Genomic DNA, 18,395 nt, shown 5'->3' on the forward strand with positions numbered 1-18,395 from the left:
CTCGCTGCTAGGAGCAGCAGCAGCCACAGCCATCAGTCAGAGTCACAGGTAGGGTTGCCAACCTCCAGGTGGTGGCTGGAGTTTTCCTGCTATTACAATGGATCTCCAACCAATAGCAATCAGTTCCCCTGGATAAAATGGCTGCTTTGGCAATTGGACTCTATGGCATTGAAGTCCCTCCTCTCTCCAAACCCTCCTCAGGCTCTACCCCCAAAATCTTCAGGTATTTCTCAACCTGGGCTGGCAACCCTAGGCACAGGGCAGCTGAGTGGTGACTGCTGCTTCTAGTTCAGCAGGGGCTTCACCCACAGCAAAGTATTTCTTCACTGAAGTAATGAGGGAACAGGCTACTGCTGTTGTGAAACACCGGTATGAATACAATGTGTAAGAAGCTAGAGTGAGCAATAAGAAAAGGACATGGAGTTACAAATATTTTGATTTTGGCCGGTTTTGGGGTACCAAATCAGATGTTTGGCAGAAACTCTGGGTTTGGTAATCCTGACCACAATCAAAAAACTGATGTGGGGAAAGCACAATTTGTTGGGAGAAGCACCAAGCAGGGTGGATGGAAGTGCTTTACCATGTTTGCTGGAGGTGGGGTGAAAAGCTGCTTTGGAAGTGGCGTGCAGGTGACAGTAGCTGGCTGGCATCAAGGATTGGCATCAGTGAGCAAATTCCAATGCATCAGTGCTGGGCAAAGCATTAAACATGCACACGTCCTTGCCTGCTCTTGCTTCCAAATTTTATCTTTCCATTACCACTTGCCAAAGTCAATTGCCAAACATCTGGTTCAGTTCTCCCAACTTCTGACACTAGTGATTCCCTAAGCATGTTGTTAAAATAGATGGGCAGTCCATTGATGCTGTTTCATGGTCATGGTCATAGATAATATATTTGAAAACAAGCAAGCATAGAATACCCCATCATTCAGCATGGCTTCAATCATGAGCCCCCAAAGATCTATGAAGGATGTCTTGTATCCTGCAACTGTCCTCTGGCATAGCTCCTTGTGGTAGTTCTTTAAACTTTCCAAGGAAAAGGCACTCATTTTAGATTTGGCAGCTTGCTTCCGAGCTTGCTTGATTATCTCCCCAAGGTCTTTGTTTGACCAATCAGCATCTTCATACAACTTTGTCATGGTCCTGAAAAAAGGCAGCAAAGAAAGTTCATGTTGAGTAAGTTTTATGTTTTGTTTTTATTTCAGTGTTCTGCTTATAACATACATGGGCATCCAATGAACTTCAAACTGGTGCAAACTCCAAGTTACTAATCCCCATCAGTTGTTCAATTCTGTGAGATTAGACATGTTGATGCTCCCTTAACTCACATAAATTAAGTAGTAAAAAGTTATTTTTGTACGTACGTTGCAATACTAAGGACACTTTCCTGGGAGAAAGCCCCATTGAATAGCAGATCAACTTATTGCTTCCAAAATCTCACTGTCTGAGAAATTTCAGCATTAATGGTAGGGACCTATAATGGACAGGGTTAGCTGTATATTCTTTTCATAGACATACATTAAAGTAATTTTTCTTCTTCCCCAAATTCTACAGAAGTTGCTGTTCATGTTACTTAGAAAAATAAAGAAGCTTATCAATGCCAGCAGTATAGACCACAACTTCTGGTACTGGGGGCTACCATGCAGTTGACAACAGCACTCTTGAATCATAGCACTTCTGCTGCAATAGGCATTAGTAACCCCCTACTTAGGGCTGCCAACTCTGGGTTGGGAAATTCCTGGAGATTTGCTAGTGGAGTCTGGAGGGAGGGGCATGGAGAGGGGAGGGACCTCAGTGGGGTATAATGCCATGGATTCCACTCTCCAAAGCAGCCATTTTCTCTGATCTATGTCATCTGGAGATCAGTTGTAATTCCAGGAGATCTCCAGGCCCAATCTGGAGGTTGGCAACCCTACTCCTACTACAATACACTGGTACTGTATGTGGGTGGCCCTAACCCACCACAAACCAGAGCTGATACGTAAAAATAAAACGATGCAACCCACGTAGATTGTTCCCTAACCAACGGCTGTATCTCATCAGCTTGTAAGTTACGATGATTCTTGAACAATGGTGGAATAAAGAATAATTTCTACCACCAGAGATGCCATATACAGTACAGCTGATTTATATAGTGGGCTGTCATATAGTTTGTTGCTTATAATGCAGTGTAAATGTTATTTGTTATCTTATAATGAAAATCAAGAGCGATCAAAATGAGCTAGTGGTACACAAGGGGGTCAAAAATGGAGGAGGTGCTGGCTTTGAAGTGAAGCTATAGCATATACATTCCCACCAGTGAATAGCTCAGTAAAATTTCAAAGCACTGAGCATTAACCTTAGTACAGTGTCTTACACAATTGACCAGTCCCTTACCATGTAGCACCCGAAGAGCCAGTGATATATGAAATACAGTCCAAAAGCTTCAGCCTCTGGAGACCCCAAAGGCTGCCATACATAGCTGTCAGCGCTCTCATCCCACCCCCTGTAGTTGTCATAGCAATGACGGGCACCTGTTCAACAAAGGAAAATAATCAGCATAAAAGACTGATCAGAAAACAAAATAGTCAAATTTAAGAGCAGTATCACTATCCACCTTTCTATAAAAAAACATACATTTTTACAGGTTTGCTGAACCTCCCCCATCTAAAAAAAAATGATAGCCTTTGTTTAAAAAAGGAATAGATTTGGACCTTGAAATATTATACATCTCTGTAAATATTTTATTTATTTTAAATATTTATACCCAATCTTTACCCAACTGGGACTCTGGACAGTTATCATTTCTCTTGACACATAATAAGATTGCCATCTGTAATAATCAAAAGCATTTTGATATTATCAATCATAGTATCCTTCTGCTATGTCTGGGTGAGATGGTTTCCAGGGTCAGTTGATTCTTAGCTGACAGGTTTCAGAAGGTTGATTTTACCCTCCCACACAGTTTCAAAAGGATGCAGACTTTTGGCGCTGTCACACATGCTGAATAATGTTCAGTCCACTTTCAATGCACTTTAATGATTGTTTGAAGTGGATTTTGCCGTTTCACACAGTAAAATCCAGCTTCAAAGTGCACTGAAAGTGGATTGAAAGTGCATCATTTGGCACGTGTGACAGTGCCCACATGTGTATCAAGTAGGGAAAAGGTCACTTTCCTTTTTCTGGGTTCCACTTACTTCATTCTCTTGTAGGCTGTGCTCTAACTGAAGAACACCTTTCAGAGCAGTGGCCACCACTTTCTTCCGTTTCTGCAGGAAACTCTTTTCCTCTGAGCACAGATCATAGTCTAGTCTCACATCAAGCTGTTTTGGTCTTTTCCACAGCCAGCCTTGAGTCCTAAGAGCAAGGAGAACACATTATGTTGGCTTCAGTTGTTGCTATGCTATCTAACAAAAGACACTTGTGCCTGTACACTCAAGGTTTTTCTTCCTTTCTAGATACAATAGTCTTTCTGCCCCGTATTGAACCAGAAGATGTTTTTTTTTTAAGTAACAAAATTGCTTATGGTTCAACAGGATTAAATCTGTTGTGTTAAAAAGATGGGAAATGACTGTTGACTGTGACCCCACTTGATCCACACAGGCATGGTACATTCATACCTGATTAAACTGTGAACATACTAATCTTTCAGTGCTTTTAATGGAACTTTCCTCACTCCATTGATCTCCTCTTATAGATGAAGTACTCTCTCAAACATGAGTGCAGATTAGAACTGTTACACTGTATTTCAAATGTAAATTGCAAGAAAAAAGTTCTCCCTTAAGGTCGAACCACTTTTCAGCCACCATAATTACATGAAGCAAGAGTAGCATAGGATACATATTTCAGGTTAAATCAATCTGGGAAAAACTCTAAACTCTAGTCTTCAAACTTCCTAATAGAGAAAAATGTTTCCTCCCCTCTTTCTCTGGGCCTTGGGAAATTAATTTCAGGTAGCCAGCTCAAGGTTGACTCAACCTCCCATCCTTCCAAGGTTGGTAAAATGAGTACCCAGCTTGCTGGGGGTAAAGTGTAGATGACTGGGGAAGGCAATGGCAAACCACCCCATAAACATAGACTGCCTAGTAAACATTGTGATGTGATATCACCTCATTGGTCAGTAATGGCCCCATGCTTGTACAGGGGACTACCTTTATCTTTACCATTAGGAAACTCAGAATGTTAGCCAAGATATTGCAAGGTATAATATCTCAGACAACTTTCTTTGTTCTCAAGGCAACCTAAAATGGCAGTTGATATCTCATGTGGTAGTAGGGTTGCCAACTTCCAGGTGGAAGCTGGAGATCTCCCACTAAGACAACTGATCTCCAGATGACAGAGATCAGCTCCCCTTGAGAAAATGGCTATTTAGGAGGATGGATTCCATGGCATTATATTCTGCTGAGCTCCCTCCTCTCCCCTAAACCTCACCTTCCCCACGCTCCACCCCCAAAATCTCCAGGTATTTTCCAACCCAGAGTTGGCAGCCCTAACATTCTAAAATGTTTCCAGATAAACTTCTAGTTCCTTATCTTATGATCCATTTTGCTCAAGGTAGCTATTATGCCTAACCCAAAAATGCATGAAAGGAATGTGATGGAAGACAATGGTGTGAAACAGGTAGTGAACAATTATTTCTACCAGGCATTTTGTGGCCCCATCCAATTGCAAGCAAATGCTGAATTAGGGCAAGATGCCCTGGGGAATACATCCAGCTTCTGCAATTTTCCCAGAGTTGGTGGGATAAATGTTCTCAACTGATTGGGTGGCAGAGATGCAAACACAAGACTGGAGATTGTATTTGTTGTGTCTGGAGGGTGACTGAGTCTTTGGTTCCTACCTATCTTTTGGATGGGGCAGCGGAACCATTAGTGATTCAATGACAAAATAGAGGACATTCCATTCTGAGCATTGACTTTTGAATGTGCTGCTTCACTGTCACAGTCAAGAAGTGACTAATACTAGCAATATCAGGGAACATGAATATTTTCCTTGACCATGTTAGGTGATCATGTCAATGACAGGTTAATCCTCTTCTGTTTTCTTAAATGTTTCCAGAAAATGGTGACAGCCCAAGTGTACGCAGATGAGAAAAAGAAAACATTGAAATGACAAATGCCCATATCTAGAAAAGGGAAGATCATGCTCGGCTATCACACCTATTAAATATAGGCAAGCCCAGGTTTGTCACCAAATGTACACTCAACAAGGAGCTGCAACCAACCATGATTCCCTGACAAATGACTGACATGCATTTGTTACGTTCCCACTTTTACACGTTTAGGTGTAGGTTTAAAATGTCTTATCTGTATCCTTACACATCTAATGTGTGAAATGGCCCAATTCTGTTGTGAACATGCTCTGCCAAGACAATCCTGGTTATCTCCATAAGACTCCAAACACAATTAGGATAAGATAGGGACGGGAGAAAGAAGAGCAGGGAAGTGTGTGTGGATTTTAACCTAGGCTTTAGGGAAGGTTATCTTACCAATCTTTTGATTTCACATCCAACTCAAATGTTTTGTTCTGGAAAAAAAATCAAGAGTATGTGCATTTCTTCAGAGCCACCAGGACATTAAAGGTTTTATTCATTTCAGTTTTAGAAAAAGTTTTATTATATCTAACATTTCTTGGTTCTTTCCCAAATAATATTACAAGGTAAAACTTGTAGCTCCTTAACTTAGGATCAATTTTAGACAGACATTTACATATATTTACTGGAAAACTTAGACATTTACATATATTTACAAGGAGGAGAGATGTATTTCCTTTCCCATTATAAATAGTGGTATAAATGTTGCTTCGATTACTCTATACATTGAAAAAGATATTGGTGCATTACTTGATCCCAAAAAGTTAACAATTAACTCTCACCGGTGCTACCGTCACATTCTCTTGTATTGGAAGTGAATTCAGGGGGATGCTTTTCGACTCATTCGATTCCCCAGAAGCCTGCATAAAAATGACATCACCACAAGGAAAACTTTATAAGCTTTACTTTATGGGGTTGGCCCATCCTCAGGAAGACTTTTCTTAAGCAAACTGATAGGAGGTAAAGGAGAAAGGGCGAAACCTGTCCTACATTGTCTAGGAAGCAGATGCTGGCTGGGGAGAGAGGGCCCAGGAGTTTAGCCAAACCCCCCTTCTCTGAATTCTGAGACCCTTCCTGAGACCTTGCTGATCAAAAGGATGTCCTGGGGAGTGCAGCAGCCCTGGATCCTGCCCTGGGCAAGGAAGAAAACAGCACAATGGCCAAAACTATATATGACAAAAAATCTAAATAATTGTTGTATATCAATATTTTATTTATTCATTCATTCATTCATTCAAATTTATAGCCCACCCTCATTCCCAGCGAGCCAGGCTCAGGGCTGGTTACAACCTTAAAAATACATTAAAACTTCAATCAACAATAAAACATAACATAACAAAAAAAATTATAATATAACTTTAAACAGATGGCCTTAAAATTTCCCAGATGCCACCATGTAGCAGGATTCCAGCAGGTCACACACACACACACACACACACACACCCGATGACAGGAACGGTGAGACGGGCATTCTAGATAGCTTTCCCATTTTGCCTTACAGGATAAGGCTTCCTCAATCCAATCTATAAACAACATCCATGGTATACATAATGATGACACCAAGAAACAATAATGAAATATAATAAATTCAAAGTGTTAACTCACCCACATGTCCTTATTTGTTATCTATTACAACATCATAAAAATTCTTTCCAAGTCATTACAAACCGAGTTTGACAGAGGATGCAACTCAAAATGATATGTGAAACCACAGCTGTGCCCAATTAAGAGAGGTGCATAATAGTTAAAGAAACAGCATTCATAGAAGATGAGAACAACATAAATTAAAGTATAATTTAAGCCTTCACAAGAACGATGTAAGGTCCAACTCTGAACTGAGACCTTTGAGGTGTAGTGAATGTAAAAGAAAAATAAACCTAGCTTCTTTTTGTAAAAATATGTGTTTGGCATCCACACGGTGGTGGGGGCGTTTAGAAAGGTGCCAAAGGACAAAGAAACATAAATCGTTGTTACTGTGATTTTTACTGAGGCAATGAGAGACCAAAGGTGCTTCTGTGTTACACATCCTAACACAGGGGCTCTGCTGTGCCTAATTTAAACCAGAATGATTTAGCATTATTACAGGATTTAGCCAATGACCCCACAATTGTTATTAAGCCTGCAGATAAAGGAGGAGCATTTGTTATTCAAAATGTATCTGATTATGAAAAGGAGGTACTAAGACAATTAAACAATACTGAACATTACCGCCCTTTAAGTCAGGACCCTACAGATGGGGTGACACGCATCACTCATACTGTAGTTCAGGAAGGACTTACGATGAATTATACAGTCAAACATACATTTGATTTTTTAATGTGTCAGTTTCCTAGAACACCTCTCTTATATACATTACCTAAAATACACAAGGGACAAACACCACTCCCTGGCAGACCAATAATATCAGCAGTAGGTTCTTAGACACTTTTTTGAACCCTTTATCCATCAACACAATATTATTTCATTATTGTTTCTTGGTGTCATCATTATGTATTCCTTGGATATTATTCATAGATCGGATCAAGGAAGCCTTATCCTGTAAAGCAAAACAGGAAAGCTATCTAGAATGCCGGTCTCACACTCATCGTAGCCTCGTTGGTCTAGATTTGGCATCACAGCTTTACACTCATCAGCCTTGAAGGTGTTATGTGAGCCATTGATACACCAGTATACATACAGAAGAAGGAGAACTCACATCAAACACATTGGGACTGTTCTATGGACAATTTGGAAATTATTGTATACATTATACTTACCTCTGGTTCCTATTGTGAATAATTATATAAATTTCTGAAAATATTGATATACAACAATTGTTTAGATTTTTTGTCATAGATAGTTTTGGCCATTGTGCTGTGGTTTTTTTGTTTGTTTGTTTGTTTTGTTTTGGTTGTTTTTTTGTTTTTGTTTTTTTTTGCTACTAATTTCCGCTGTCAGCATGGGGTTATTTTTGTATTTAACTGGGCAAAGAAGAGCCAGACAGGCAGCCTAACACACCACCATCTAGAGGGAAAGGGCAGTGCGTCCGGCTTCTTCCTGCTGTCACTCACCTGGGCTAACTCCTGGCCAAGCAAGTGAGCCAGTGCCAATGGTGACTAGAAGAAACTATCACCATTCCAATTAGCTGTCCTCTCCCTCTGGTTGATCTCTGCTGCTCATAGCTACTGACACTTCCCATGCAAGTTGGCAGGAAGGCAGCAATGGCAGCAACCACCTGCCCAGTATATTGGAGAGAGGAAAAGCCATCACAGGCTGTATCTAAGGTGTATGAAAGGGGACCACCAAATGTCATCAAGTCCTCTCCCCCCAAAAATCCTGTTGCCTCTCTCTCCATCATTTCCCTTTCAGATATAGCAAGTCAGTCTCTTCACAAGGACACAGAATAACATACCGAACAGAGCCACCTTGGGAGTTCAATGTCCAGTTCTGACTGGAAATATTTGACATAGTGAAATTTAGCAGGAGACGCACGACAAAGCCAGTTGCGCAATGTGAGCTGCTCGGTTCCTTCATGGGATCCACCAACTGAAAGATTGAATCTTCGTTCTAAAAGAAGGTTGGAAAAAATTCAGGTAATAATTCCTCAGAAAATACTGAGATAAAGAATTTTCCTAAATATTTTGTGAATGTTGGAAATGTATTACAGACAGTAGTTTGGATCAAGTGAATTTCAGCCCCTCCTTGTAATTTCAGCATACAGGACTTCCTGCCATCTTCATTATGAACTAAAGAATTCCAGTAGAATCTGTGTACAATCTCTGTTTGCAAGCAGAACTATCTGTGCCAAAGATATGCTGTGAGGAATGTGAGCATATTGTTTTCACCTACATGACCCTGTGCAATATGGAATGGTGTGCGTCTAAGGCAGCCAAAAAGGCATCAGATGCAGTAAGCAGGTTTTATATTCCAACATCAGTACTTCAGAAATAACAGTCATAAAGTTGGTGTCATTAAAGTCATTGTTCAGTTTCTCATGGTGGAATCATCCTTATTACCATCTCTTCAATCTGCATATAATACAAAAAGACACTATCTACTAAAATGGGGCAGCTAAATATTCACGTTTTAATAATATGCAGCTAAGACTTCTGTAAGCACCATTCTCAAAATTCCAGTGTTTTATGTAATAAAAAGCTCCACCAGTAAAGTTAATTTTAATTTTGCATATACTTAACACAATGTTTTACAATTTATAATCCATTCTGAATTGCTGATATGTTCACCATAAACAGAATGGGCATGAACAATTTCACGATATCATAGCAGCTTACTCAAGAGGATGAAAGAGTGACTTATAGAAAAGTAGATGGGTGACTAGTTTTTACCATAATATAACAATTAATTGAAGTGACCTACGTGTTGAATCACACTTCATTTTCCCCTTCTCCACTTGAACTTCTAAACAGGCAACTTCTCGAGACTGTAAAAGAGAAAAACGGAAAAATGTAGGACAGCTAGTTCTGCCCCAGCCTGGCTCTTTTATGAAAATGTAGGAAATGAAAGTGATGCAAAGACCCTAAACCAAGACTTGATATGAGCCTATAGTCACAAGATTCCTGTTTCCTGTACTAGAACTCAGCAGTAGGATATGTGAAAAATAACAGAGCAAACAGTGTATTTGAGTATGTTGGGGTATACTTTTGAGCAACCAGAATCAGCTGCCACAAACGTTAAGGAGACTGAATGTTAAGGTTCCAGGTCAAATGCTACATGTTTAGGTAAATTTGAACCCTTTCTTCTCATAGTTTAAAAATATATAAATGTTAATGCTACTAATTTTAATAAGTATATACTGATCTCCAGGTTCTCTCTTGCTATCCTACCTATAGGGTTGCCAGGTCCCTCTTCGCCACTTCGATTTTGGGGGCAGAGCCTGAGGAGGGTGGGGTTTGGGGAGGGGAGGGACTTTAATGCCATAGAGTCCAATTGCCAAAGTGGCCATTTTCTCCAGGTGAACTGATCTCTATTGGCTGGAGATCAGTTGTAATAGCAGGAGATCTCCAGCTAGTACCTGGAGGTTGGCAACCCTACCTACCTATAAATGCCAGTTCCCAACGCACCATTTCTATCACAGTCATACTCCAAAGTGACTAAAAGGACACAAGGAGAGACTATACTTTTGAAGGGGGTGGGGTTATGCAAATAAGAATGAGTTTTAATTTAATGGCTCCCAATAACTTCTGTAAGACAGTAATCCACTTGGGGACACTATTATGGGGGAGGGCAAACCCTCATTAAGTAGCCCTAGGTCCCACAAAAAGGAGTCCCACAGAGGTCCCCCCCCCAATATATAAGCCTTATCCACAGTACCATACAGAACAGATACTGACTGCAATAGGAATAGTTTAGGAATTCAGGATGTGAAAACAACTAGAACAAAACAAAAAAGAAACTTGTGAACTGATTCATCCGCAAACTGACTGAAGGAATGTGTTGTGTGACAATCAACATGCATCACCCCCTTAGGACATAACAAGGCAGGAAATATATTTTCTACAGCAACTGGTTTTGTATAAATTGTAAAAGAAAACCATTTCAGGAACACTGACAAATGGCAGAGAAGAAATCTGTTATTCCCCCTGCTGGCCCCTTTGCCACTCTGTTTCTGCTTCTCCCACCCTTGCCCCTCCTTGCCTCCACCCTCTTTCTCCACCCGCTGTTCTTTCCCCTCTCCTTTCTGGTCCCATTTTCCCCCTCCCTGCCATCTTTTTTCCTGCTGCCCCTTCCACCACCCTATTTTTGCCCTTCTCTATACCATTGGCTGCCACTTGCCCTCCTGCCATTCTGGGGTTGCTAGGAAACTCCACATAGCATCACTGAGACCCCCTTTTGATAGGAAATTTAACATTACACTATCAAAGGCAAGGATTCTCTGCTATGTGACATGAGGCTATCTAGCAACCCCAAAATTGTGGCTGAGATGTTACAAAGTTGTCTTTGATTTCATTTGCCATTGTACTGGTGGAGAATCCCATCCCCTTTTCACTTGGGGATTATTCTGCACTGATGGACCTTACTGTGCACTTTTTAAAAAATCTGCATGGTGGTACTATCATAGGATTTAGATTTATGATGGAAAGCTCTTTTAGCTGGGGAGAGGGCAGAAGGAGAAGGAGAAGAAGAGTTGGTTTTTATATGCTGACTTTCTCTACCACTTAAGGAAGAATCAAACGGGCTTACAATCACCTTCCCTTCCCCTCCCCACAACAGACACCCTGTGAGGTAGATGGGGCTGAGAGAGTGTGACTAGCCTAAGGTCACCCTGCTCGCTTTGTGTGTAGGAGTAGGGAAACAAATCCAGTTCACTAGATTAGCCTCCGCCGCTCATGTGGAGGAGTGGGGAATCAAACCCGGTTCTCCAGATTAGAGTATACCACTACATGTAGGAGCCTGGTCAGTTAATGAGGAAGCATGCTGGTTGTTGAGAAGCCTAAGTTGACTGCCGTTTCCTAGCCTCAATGATGCAAGGATCCCAGAATGTGAAGATATATGGTACACTTTTTATTCTTGCCACTTGGTGGCACTAAATCACATTGTGGAAGACCTAATGCAGGGATGTCGAACTCATTTGTTACAAGGGCCGGATATGACATAAATATCACTGAGTTGGGCCGGGCATTCCTTACCAGCCCGAGCCTGGATTGGGACAGGGGTGGGGGTGGCTGCCTCAGCTGGTGAGCCTGCAGTGGATGTGCCAGCCCAGATCAAGAGTAGGGGGGTGGCTGCCTCGGCTGGTTCATGGGCCAGATAAGACCGCTCAAGGGGCCGGATCCAGCTCATGGGCCTTATGTTTGACACCCCTGACCTAATAGTTTTGGAAGCTGAAATCAAGAATCTCTGCCCTCAGTGTGAGTCATTGCAGGGAATTGTGTGAGCAAACTAATCTCCAGCAAGAAGGACATTTAGTTCCAACTAGTCATAAGAATGCTGTTTAGGTATGCAGATTTCAAGAACACTGAGTTTACAGTCTAAGCTCTACTAATTAGTGCTGAGCCAAAGTGGAGGGGCCTGTTGCACAAATGTTTTCGCCAAGCAAGTTTTCATCTTGCTTGGTGACATGCTGCATAATGGTTGGCAAGAGGTGGGAGTCAGGAGGAAGAGGGAATATGTGCCTATTCCCAAGGAAGCTTAAACCTATGCTTCCTTTCATTGGGATAGGCATGAAGTAATGAGCATCCCATTAAAAATAATGGAGAGCAGAGGAACGATACCCACATTCGGATTCTCACACCTGCATTTGAATGTGTATCCAAATGTGGATGTCATTCTCTGAACTGTATTGTTTTCAGTGATATGCAGTTCAGATATATATCCCAATCTGAGGGAGTGTTTGTATAAGATCGATTTCAAAAGCTTTCTGGTGTTATTTGAATTTTCTCATTGTGATTTCATTTCTCCCTTGTTCAATGTTGATAGCCTTAGATGGTGTAAAAAAAACAGCAACAAAAATGATGCAAACCAAAATCAGTGACAAATGATGACACATACAATTAAAAAAAAACCTAAAATGGCCTTATCAACACATCCCTAGCGTTTGCTTGGTTGCTATGGCAAAAATGATCCCCCCCCCCTTTTCAAGTAGTAGAAATAATTGGAGCAAACGGGACAAATCACTAAATGGAATCTTTTGCGATGAAAATGCAGCTTGGGCTCTGCACTACAATTAAGCCTACTATTGAACAATTAAGGAAAGATAAGAAAATAGAAAATTACCACTAAGACTCCATTAGTAGCAATCTTTTCTGGAACATCAGGGCTAAAAGGGAAAAAAATAAGGTAAATCACATTACTTAACTATTTGACAATCCAAGGTGGTAATTATTTGTGTATGGTTTACTTTTCCACTGACAATGCTGAATCTAGAAGTATAGATTTAATAATAGATTCTCCATGTAGAGCCTCCCATGTTCATCATGTTGCCTAAGATGTATTTATTTAAAATATGTGTAAGTCTGCCTTTCTTCTGATCAAGATAGGACTATTACCCCCATCAGTGATTTCTTGCAGACATGATAACTCTGATGCACATACAGAACTCCCCAATCCTATAGGCCTTTGCACCTAATGAAAACCCAGCTAGTAGAGGAACAGTGGCTCTGTGATAGACCATCTGCTTTGCATGCAGAAGGTCCCAGGTTTGATTCCTGACACTACCAAACTAGACATGATGGCATTGATGGGTCCAACCCCATGTATGATACAACACCATTTTTAAGAAAATCAAATATGCCACAGCATGGAAAGGTGAGGTGCTCTTGTCCCTCCCTCCTACCTTCTCAAGTACCAAATCAGGCTGCTGGGGGTGCAGCCTGACTGGGTACTCTTAGCATTTTTAAATCCCTTTAAAATAGCGGTAACGTCCATGGGTCATTCATCTCTATCTCATGCTTCCAGCAGATCCCAGGGAGGTTGTAGAAACTGTGAACCGATACATGGAGGCAGTTTTGGGATGGATGGAGGCTAACACACTGAAACTTAATCCCAACAAAACAGAGGTGCTACTGGTGGGGGGAAGCTTTGACCCAGGAATTAGGATATCTTCTATTCTAGATGGGGTCTCATTCCCCCTAAAGGAGCAGGTTCATAGGTTGGAGGTGCTGCTGGACCCAAGACTCCTGTTGAATAAATAGGTGGCAGGAGTGGCCAAGGCTGCTTTTCAGCAGTTTCACCCCTCCCCTGGGAGGGAAATATTTTGCCACTGTGGTGCATTCGTGCCCTGATAACATCTAAATTAGATAACTTCAATGTTCTCTATATATTGTCGAAGGCTTTCACGGTCAGAGTTCATTGGTTCTTGTGGGTTATCCGGGCTGTGTAACCGTGGTCTTGGTATTTTCTTTCCTGACGTTTCGCCAGCAGCTGTGGCAGGCATCTTCAGAGGAGTAACACTGAAGGACTCACAAGAACCAATTCAATGTTCTCTATTTGGAGCTGACCTTGAAGACGGTCTGGAAGCTACAGTTGGTAAAGAATGATGAGGCCAGAATGTTTACTGGAATGAGTCATGGAGACCATATCAGTCCAGTCTTGTTCCATCTACATAGGCTCCAAGTTTGCTTCTGGGCCCAATTCAAGATGCTGGTATTGACCTTTAAAACCCTATATGGCTTTGGGTAATCATACCTGAAGGATCACCTTCTCACGCTTACTTTGGTCATCTTCAGAGACCCTACTTCAGGTACACCCACCATCTGAGGCCAGCTAGGTGGCAACTCGAGAAATGGCCTTCTTGTCATGGCACCAAAACATTGGAACTATCTCCCCACCAAGATTCATCTGACTCCCTCTCTCGTTGTCTTCCACGAAGCCTTCTATGTTTTGTTTGGCATACCCCCAATCACTGTTATTGGCTGTGTTATGTGTGTTTACATATTTTTATTGAATTTTTTATTGTATATAAACTTTATTTTAAATGCTCTTTTAATGTTTTGATCTTCACCACCTTACGGACCCTTTTTGGGTGGAAAGACAACACAGAAAGGGTTCAAATAAATAATTAATTTGGCACTCAGGGAGAAGCTGAAGGGGGAGATTGATCAGCTGGGCACTGGCTTCCCTTCTTTTGCCAAAACCTCTCACTGAGTGCCTTGCAAAGCTGAGACACAGTGAGAAGTCTCCTGTACAATGAACCATCCTTCAAACAATTAGCTCCCTGTTTGCTCCTGGCAATCAGATGGTGAGCCAAACCAGGGGATGTTCAAGCATCCCCACTGTACACAAGAACACCTATAAGACTCTGGATTGTGCTATACTAGAACTCTTACCCATGACTTCTAGTTTTCTATTTTCTGGGAGGGTTTATACAGAGCGACAAACAATCATGAGATCTACCCTCCTACCATCTGCAGTCTGAACTGATACACACCAAGGGCAACTTGGACATTTGGTCTCTTGGCCTTAGTGTACCGTATATACTCGCGTATAAGCCGAGTTTTTCAGCCCAAAAAAAGGGCTGAAAAAAGCCAACTCGGCTTATACGCGGGTCAATACGGTAGGGTAGGGTAGGAGGGAGGAGGAAAACTTACCACTGCCGCCATCCTTCGCCGCCGGCCTGCTTGCCTTCCCGCGGCCTGGGAGCGGCCAGCAGGGCCTGCCTGGGAGCAGGCAGGCCTTGCGGCCGCCCCCCCACCCCCCACCCCCGCCACTGCCGGCCCACAGCCTGGGAACGGCCAGCGGGGCCTGCCTCGGCTTATACGTGGGTCGGCTTATACACGGGTATATACGGTACTCTGAAATTACATATTAGGTATGACTTTTCACCAAAATCTCTTTCAGTGAATTCCTAAGGAGAGTTACTCCAGTCTAAGCCCATTCATTTCAATGGGCTTAGACTGGAGTAACTCTCCTTAGGAATGCAATGTAAGTAAGTACTGCCATTACCAACCTGACAGCTATGGCTGACCTCCGCTACTAAGATGAACCCAAAATTCATCAGCTACTATTCTTGTGCCATGAACCAAATATGAAAGTATATTATTAGTTGGTTCTTGTAGGTTATCCGGACTGTGTGACCGTGGTCTTGGTATTTTTTTTCATGACGTTTCGCCAGCAGCTGTGGCAGGCATCTTCAGAGGAGTAACACTGAAGGACAGTGTCTCTCAGTGTCAAGTGTGTAGGAAGAGCAACATATAGCCAGAAAGAGGTGGGTTTGAGCTAAATCATTGTCCTGCAAAAAGTATCAAAGGTAAAGTGCTAATCATTGTCCTGTAAGTATCAAGATAATGTGCTAATGAGGGTGTGGCATGTTAATATGGAACCATTGTATCCTGAAGTGATCTGTTAATATGTGAAATACAAAGCTAATCTGCATGGCTATTGTGGACTGTAGTCTTTGTTAGCCTGGAGGTTTTCAGGACAGGAAGCCAAGCCTTATTCATTCTTAAACTCTCTTCTTTTCTGTTAAACTTGTGCTGATGTTTATGAAGCCATTGAAGCCATTGGGTTTGAGCTGAATCATTGTCCTGAATGAATAGCACATTATCTTGATACTTACAGGACAATGATTAGCACATTACCTTTGATACTTTTTGCAGGACAATGATTCAGCTCAAACCCACCCCTTTCTGGCTATATGTTGCTCTTCCTACACACTTGACACTGAGAGACACTGTCCTTCAGTGTTACTCCTCTGAAGATGCCTGCCACAGCTGCTGGCGAAACGTCAGGAAAGAAAATACCAAGACCACGGTCACACAGCCCGGATAACCTACAAGAACCAATGAACTCTGACCATGAAAGCCTTCGACATTATATTATTAGTGTTTTGACTTTGATATACTGATAAAATTTTAAGTGTTAATAGGTATTCAAAGCAAGCTCCTTGTTGAACCTATATACTTTGACTAAGCACCTCTGTTAATAGTATAGATGAAAACCAACGTTTACCTGCTTTCCAGCATGAATTCAACTTCTAGTTCCTCCTTACCCTGAAAATAAAATACAAACAAATAAATAAAAACCAGAAGTGATTTGCTCACATATTCCTTCTAATAATAGTGAATTTATGATGCAGTTTGATTTCAACAAACACCCCAACACTGGCTAATAATATTAGAAATCAAAGGGGGGACCCTAAGCAGTTAGTGGCCATATTAGCACTGAATTCACAGATTAAAGATGCAGTTTCAGAAAAGTATGAATAAGGATACTAAAAGAGCAGGATTGAATCTCCCTAACAGAGTGCCTACAATGGAGTGGATTGGGGTGGGGTGGGGGATCACCAGAACAGGTGTTTGGCCTGACTTTAGCAATAGAGAAGCATAGCATATTGCCAGTTGCTAATAGTGGTGGGGATTCTTTCAGGGTTGTATGCACTTTTGCCACTGATGAGCCTTGCCCAGTAGTGTTAGAAAACACAGCACAGTAATGTTATCCACAGTAAAAAGATAAAAATCAAGAGTCTAGTGGCCCCTAAAAAAGTAATAATAATTTATTCTAGCATAAACGTTGGTGACCTAGAAGTGGGCTCTAATCCACAGATGCTTATGCTAAAAAACAAAACAAAAGAGTTGTCATTAATGGGCCACAATACTACTATTTTTGCTGCAACATATGTGGCGACCTCTAACAAATATCCAGGGCAAAGACAGACACCCATCTTTAAATGCCTGAACCCCAATACAAAATGCAGTCACATTTAAGTCCCATTGAAAGGCATGTTCCTGTTAGTTGTAAATCATGACTAACTTAGGTCAAATTAATGAGACATGTGAATAATATTAATTAGGTATGAGCACAGATGAACTTGTGACTGGGATATCTGACTCTGCTGCATAGCCTCAAAAAGTATAGAAGTTTACAAATGCCTTTCATTCACTCACACTTGTATACTCACAACAAACAAATTACTACATACAGTGTAAAGCTTCCTGAATATGACTACCTAGTAAAAGCATGAAAACTGTTGTGAAAATTAGGAGAAATGTGTCATTTCATGTAGTGTTAAGACTAGGATCTGGGAGACCCATGTTTGAATCTGATCTCTGCCTGGAAGCTTGCAGGGTGACCTTGGGCCATTTACTCTCACACACACTAACCCACCTCACAGGGTTGTTGTGACAACAAAATGGAGGAGAGGACAATGATGTAAGCCACTTGGATTCCCCCTTGGAGATAAAAGCAGAGTCTCTCTCTCTCTCTCTCTCTCTCTCTCTTTCTCTCTCTCTCTGCCACTATGTCTAATTTTAGTCCTGACCTTTGGATTCAGTTGAAAATTCAGGCGAACTGTTTCTCCAAGCTGGATTTTAGATACATCAAAGAAAACAGTGATAAGATGATCATCTTCCGTATGTTTGTCTTCATCATACACTTGGAGCTCTAGAACGTTCTGTGAAAATTCAAAGAAGAATGTTAACGTAGATTTGCATTAATCCTTTCCATTCTGTAATATTACATTCTGTAATATAGCATCAGGCTCTTTCGTTCTTTCTGCAGCTAAACAGTACATTTAATATCATATGACTATGGCATAATTATATACATTCTTATTTTTGTTTGCTAATTATGCAGCCTGAGCATAAGCATAAAACAAATATTTATTGCGCAACAGAAGTAGGTGTACTTCTGATACACAATATTTGCCAGCAAGGAGATTTCGGTTATCTCTAGTTAATGGACCTACTTTAGACATAGAGAGAGACCAAAATCTCAAGCTATCTCCCTCCTACATGACATGAAAGACATGATATTTCAATCAGTCAATTTAATTTATTATGGTCATTTAAATATTCAAAAGGATTAAACATAACATTTGGAAAGTTTAGATGTATTAAGGGATTGGACTCCACAAGGTAACCTCTTAAAACAGAGCATGCAGCACTTGTAAC

The 18,395-nt window shown here is 41.3% G+C and overlaps 1 protein-coding gene across 1 annotated transcript in view; it reads right to left on the minus strand.

Moving 5' to 3' along the window:
* The window catches only part of LOC130479492 (cytosolic phospholipase A2 epsilon-like), a 58,170-nt gene that overhangs the window by 13,252 nt on the left and 26,523 nt on the right, over positions 1-18,395 (minus strand). The window contains exons 4-13 of the mRNA XM_056851892.1: positions 17,765-17,896; positions 16,456-16,496; positions 12,784-12,826; positions 9,427-9,490; positions 8,462-8,616; positions 5,853-5,930; positions 5,467-5,504; positions 3,176-3,335; positions 2,376-2,512; positions 920-1,142 (exon numbers count right to left, since the gene is read on the minus strand). Coding sequence (XP_056707870.1) covers positions 920-1,142; positions 2,376-2,512; positions 3,176-3,335; positions 5,467-5,504; positions 5,853-5,930; positions 8,462-8,616; positions 9,427-9,490; positions 12,784-12,826; positions 16,456-16,496; positions 17,765-17,896 — 1,071 coding nt within the window. The remainder of the gene's footprint in view (positions 1-919; positions 1,143-2,375; positions 2,513-3,175; positions 3,336-5,466; positions 5,505-5,852; positions 5,931-8,461; positions 8,617-9,426; positions 9,491-12,783; positions 12,827-16,455; positions 16,497-17,764; positions 17,897-18,395) is intronic.

This window comes from Euleptes europaea, chromosome 6, assembly GCF_029931775.1.
Source record: "Euleptes europaea isolate rEulEur1 chromosome 6, rEulEur1.hap1, whole genome shotgun sequence".
In the NCBI taxonomy this organism is placed as follows: domain Eukaryota; kingdom Metazoa; phylum Chordata; class Lepidosauria; order Squamata; family Sphaerodactylidae; genus Euleptes; species Euleptes europaea.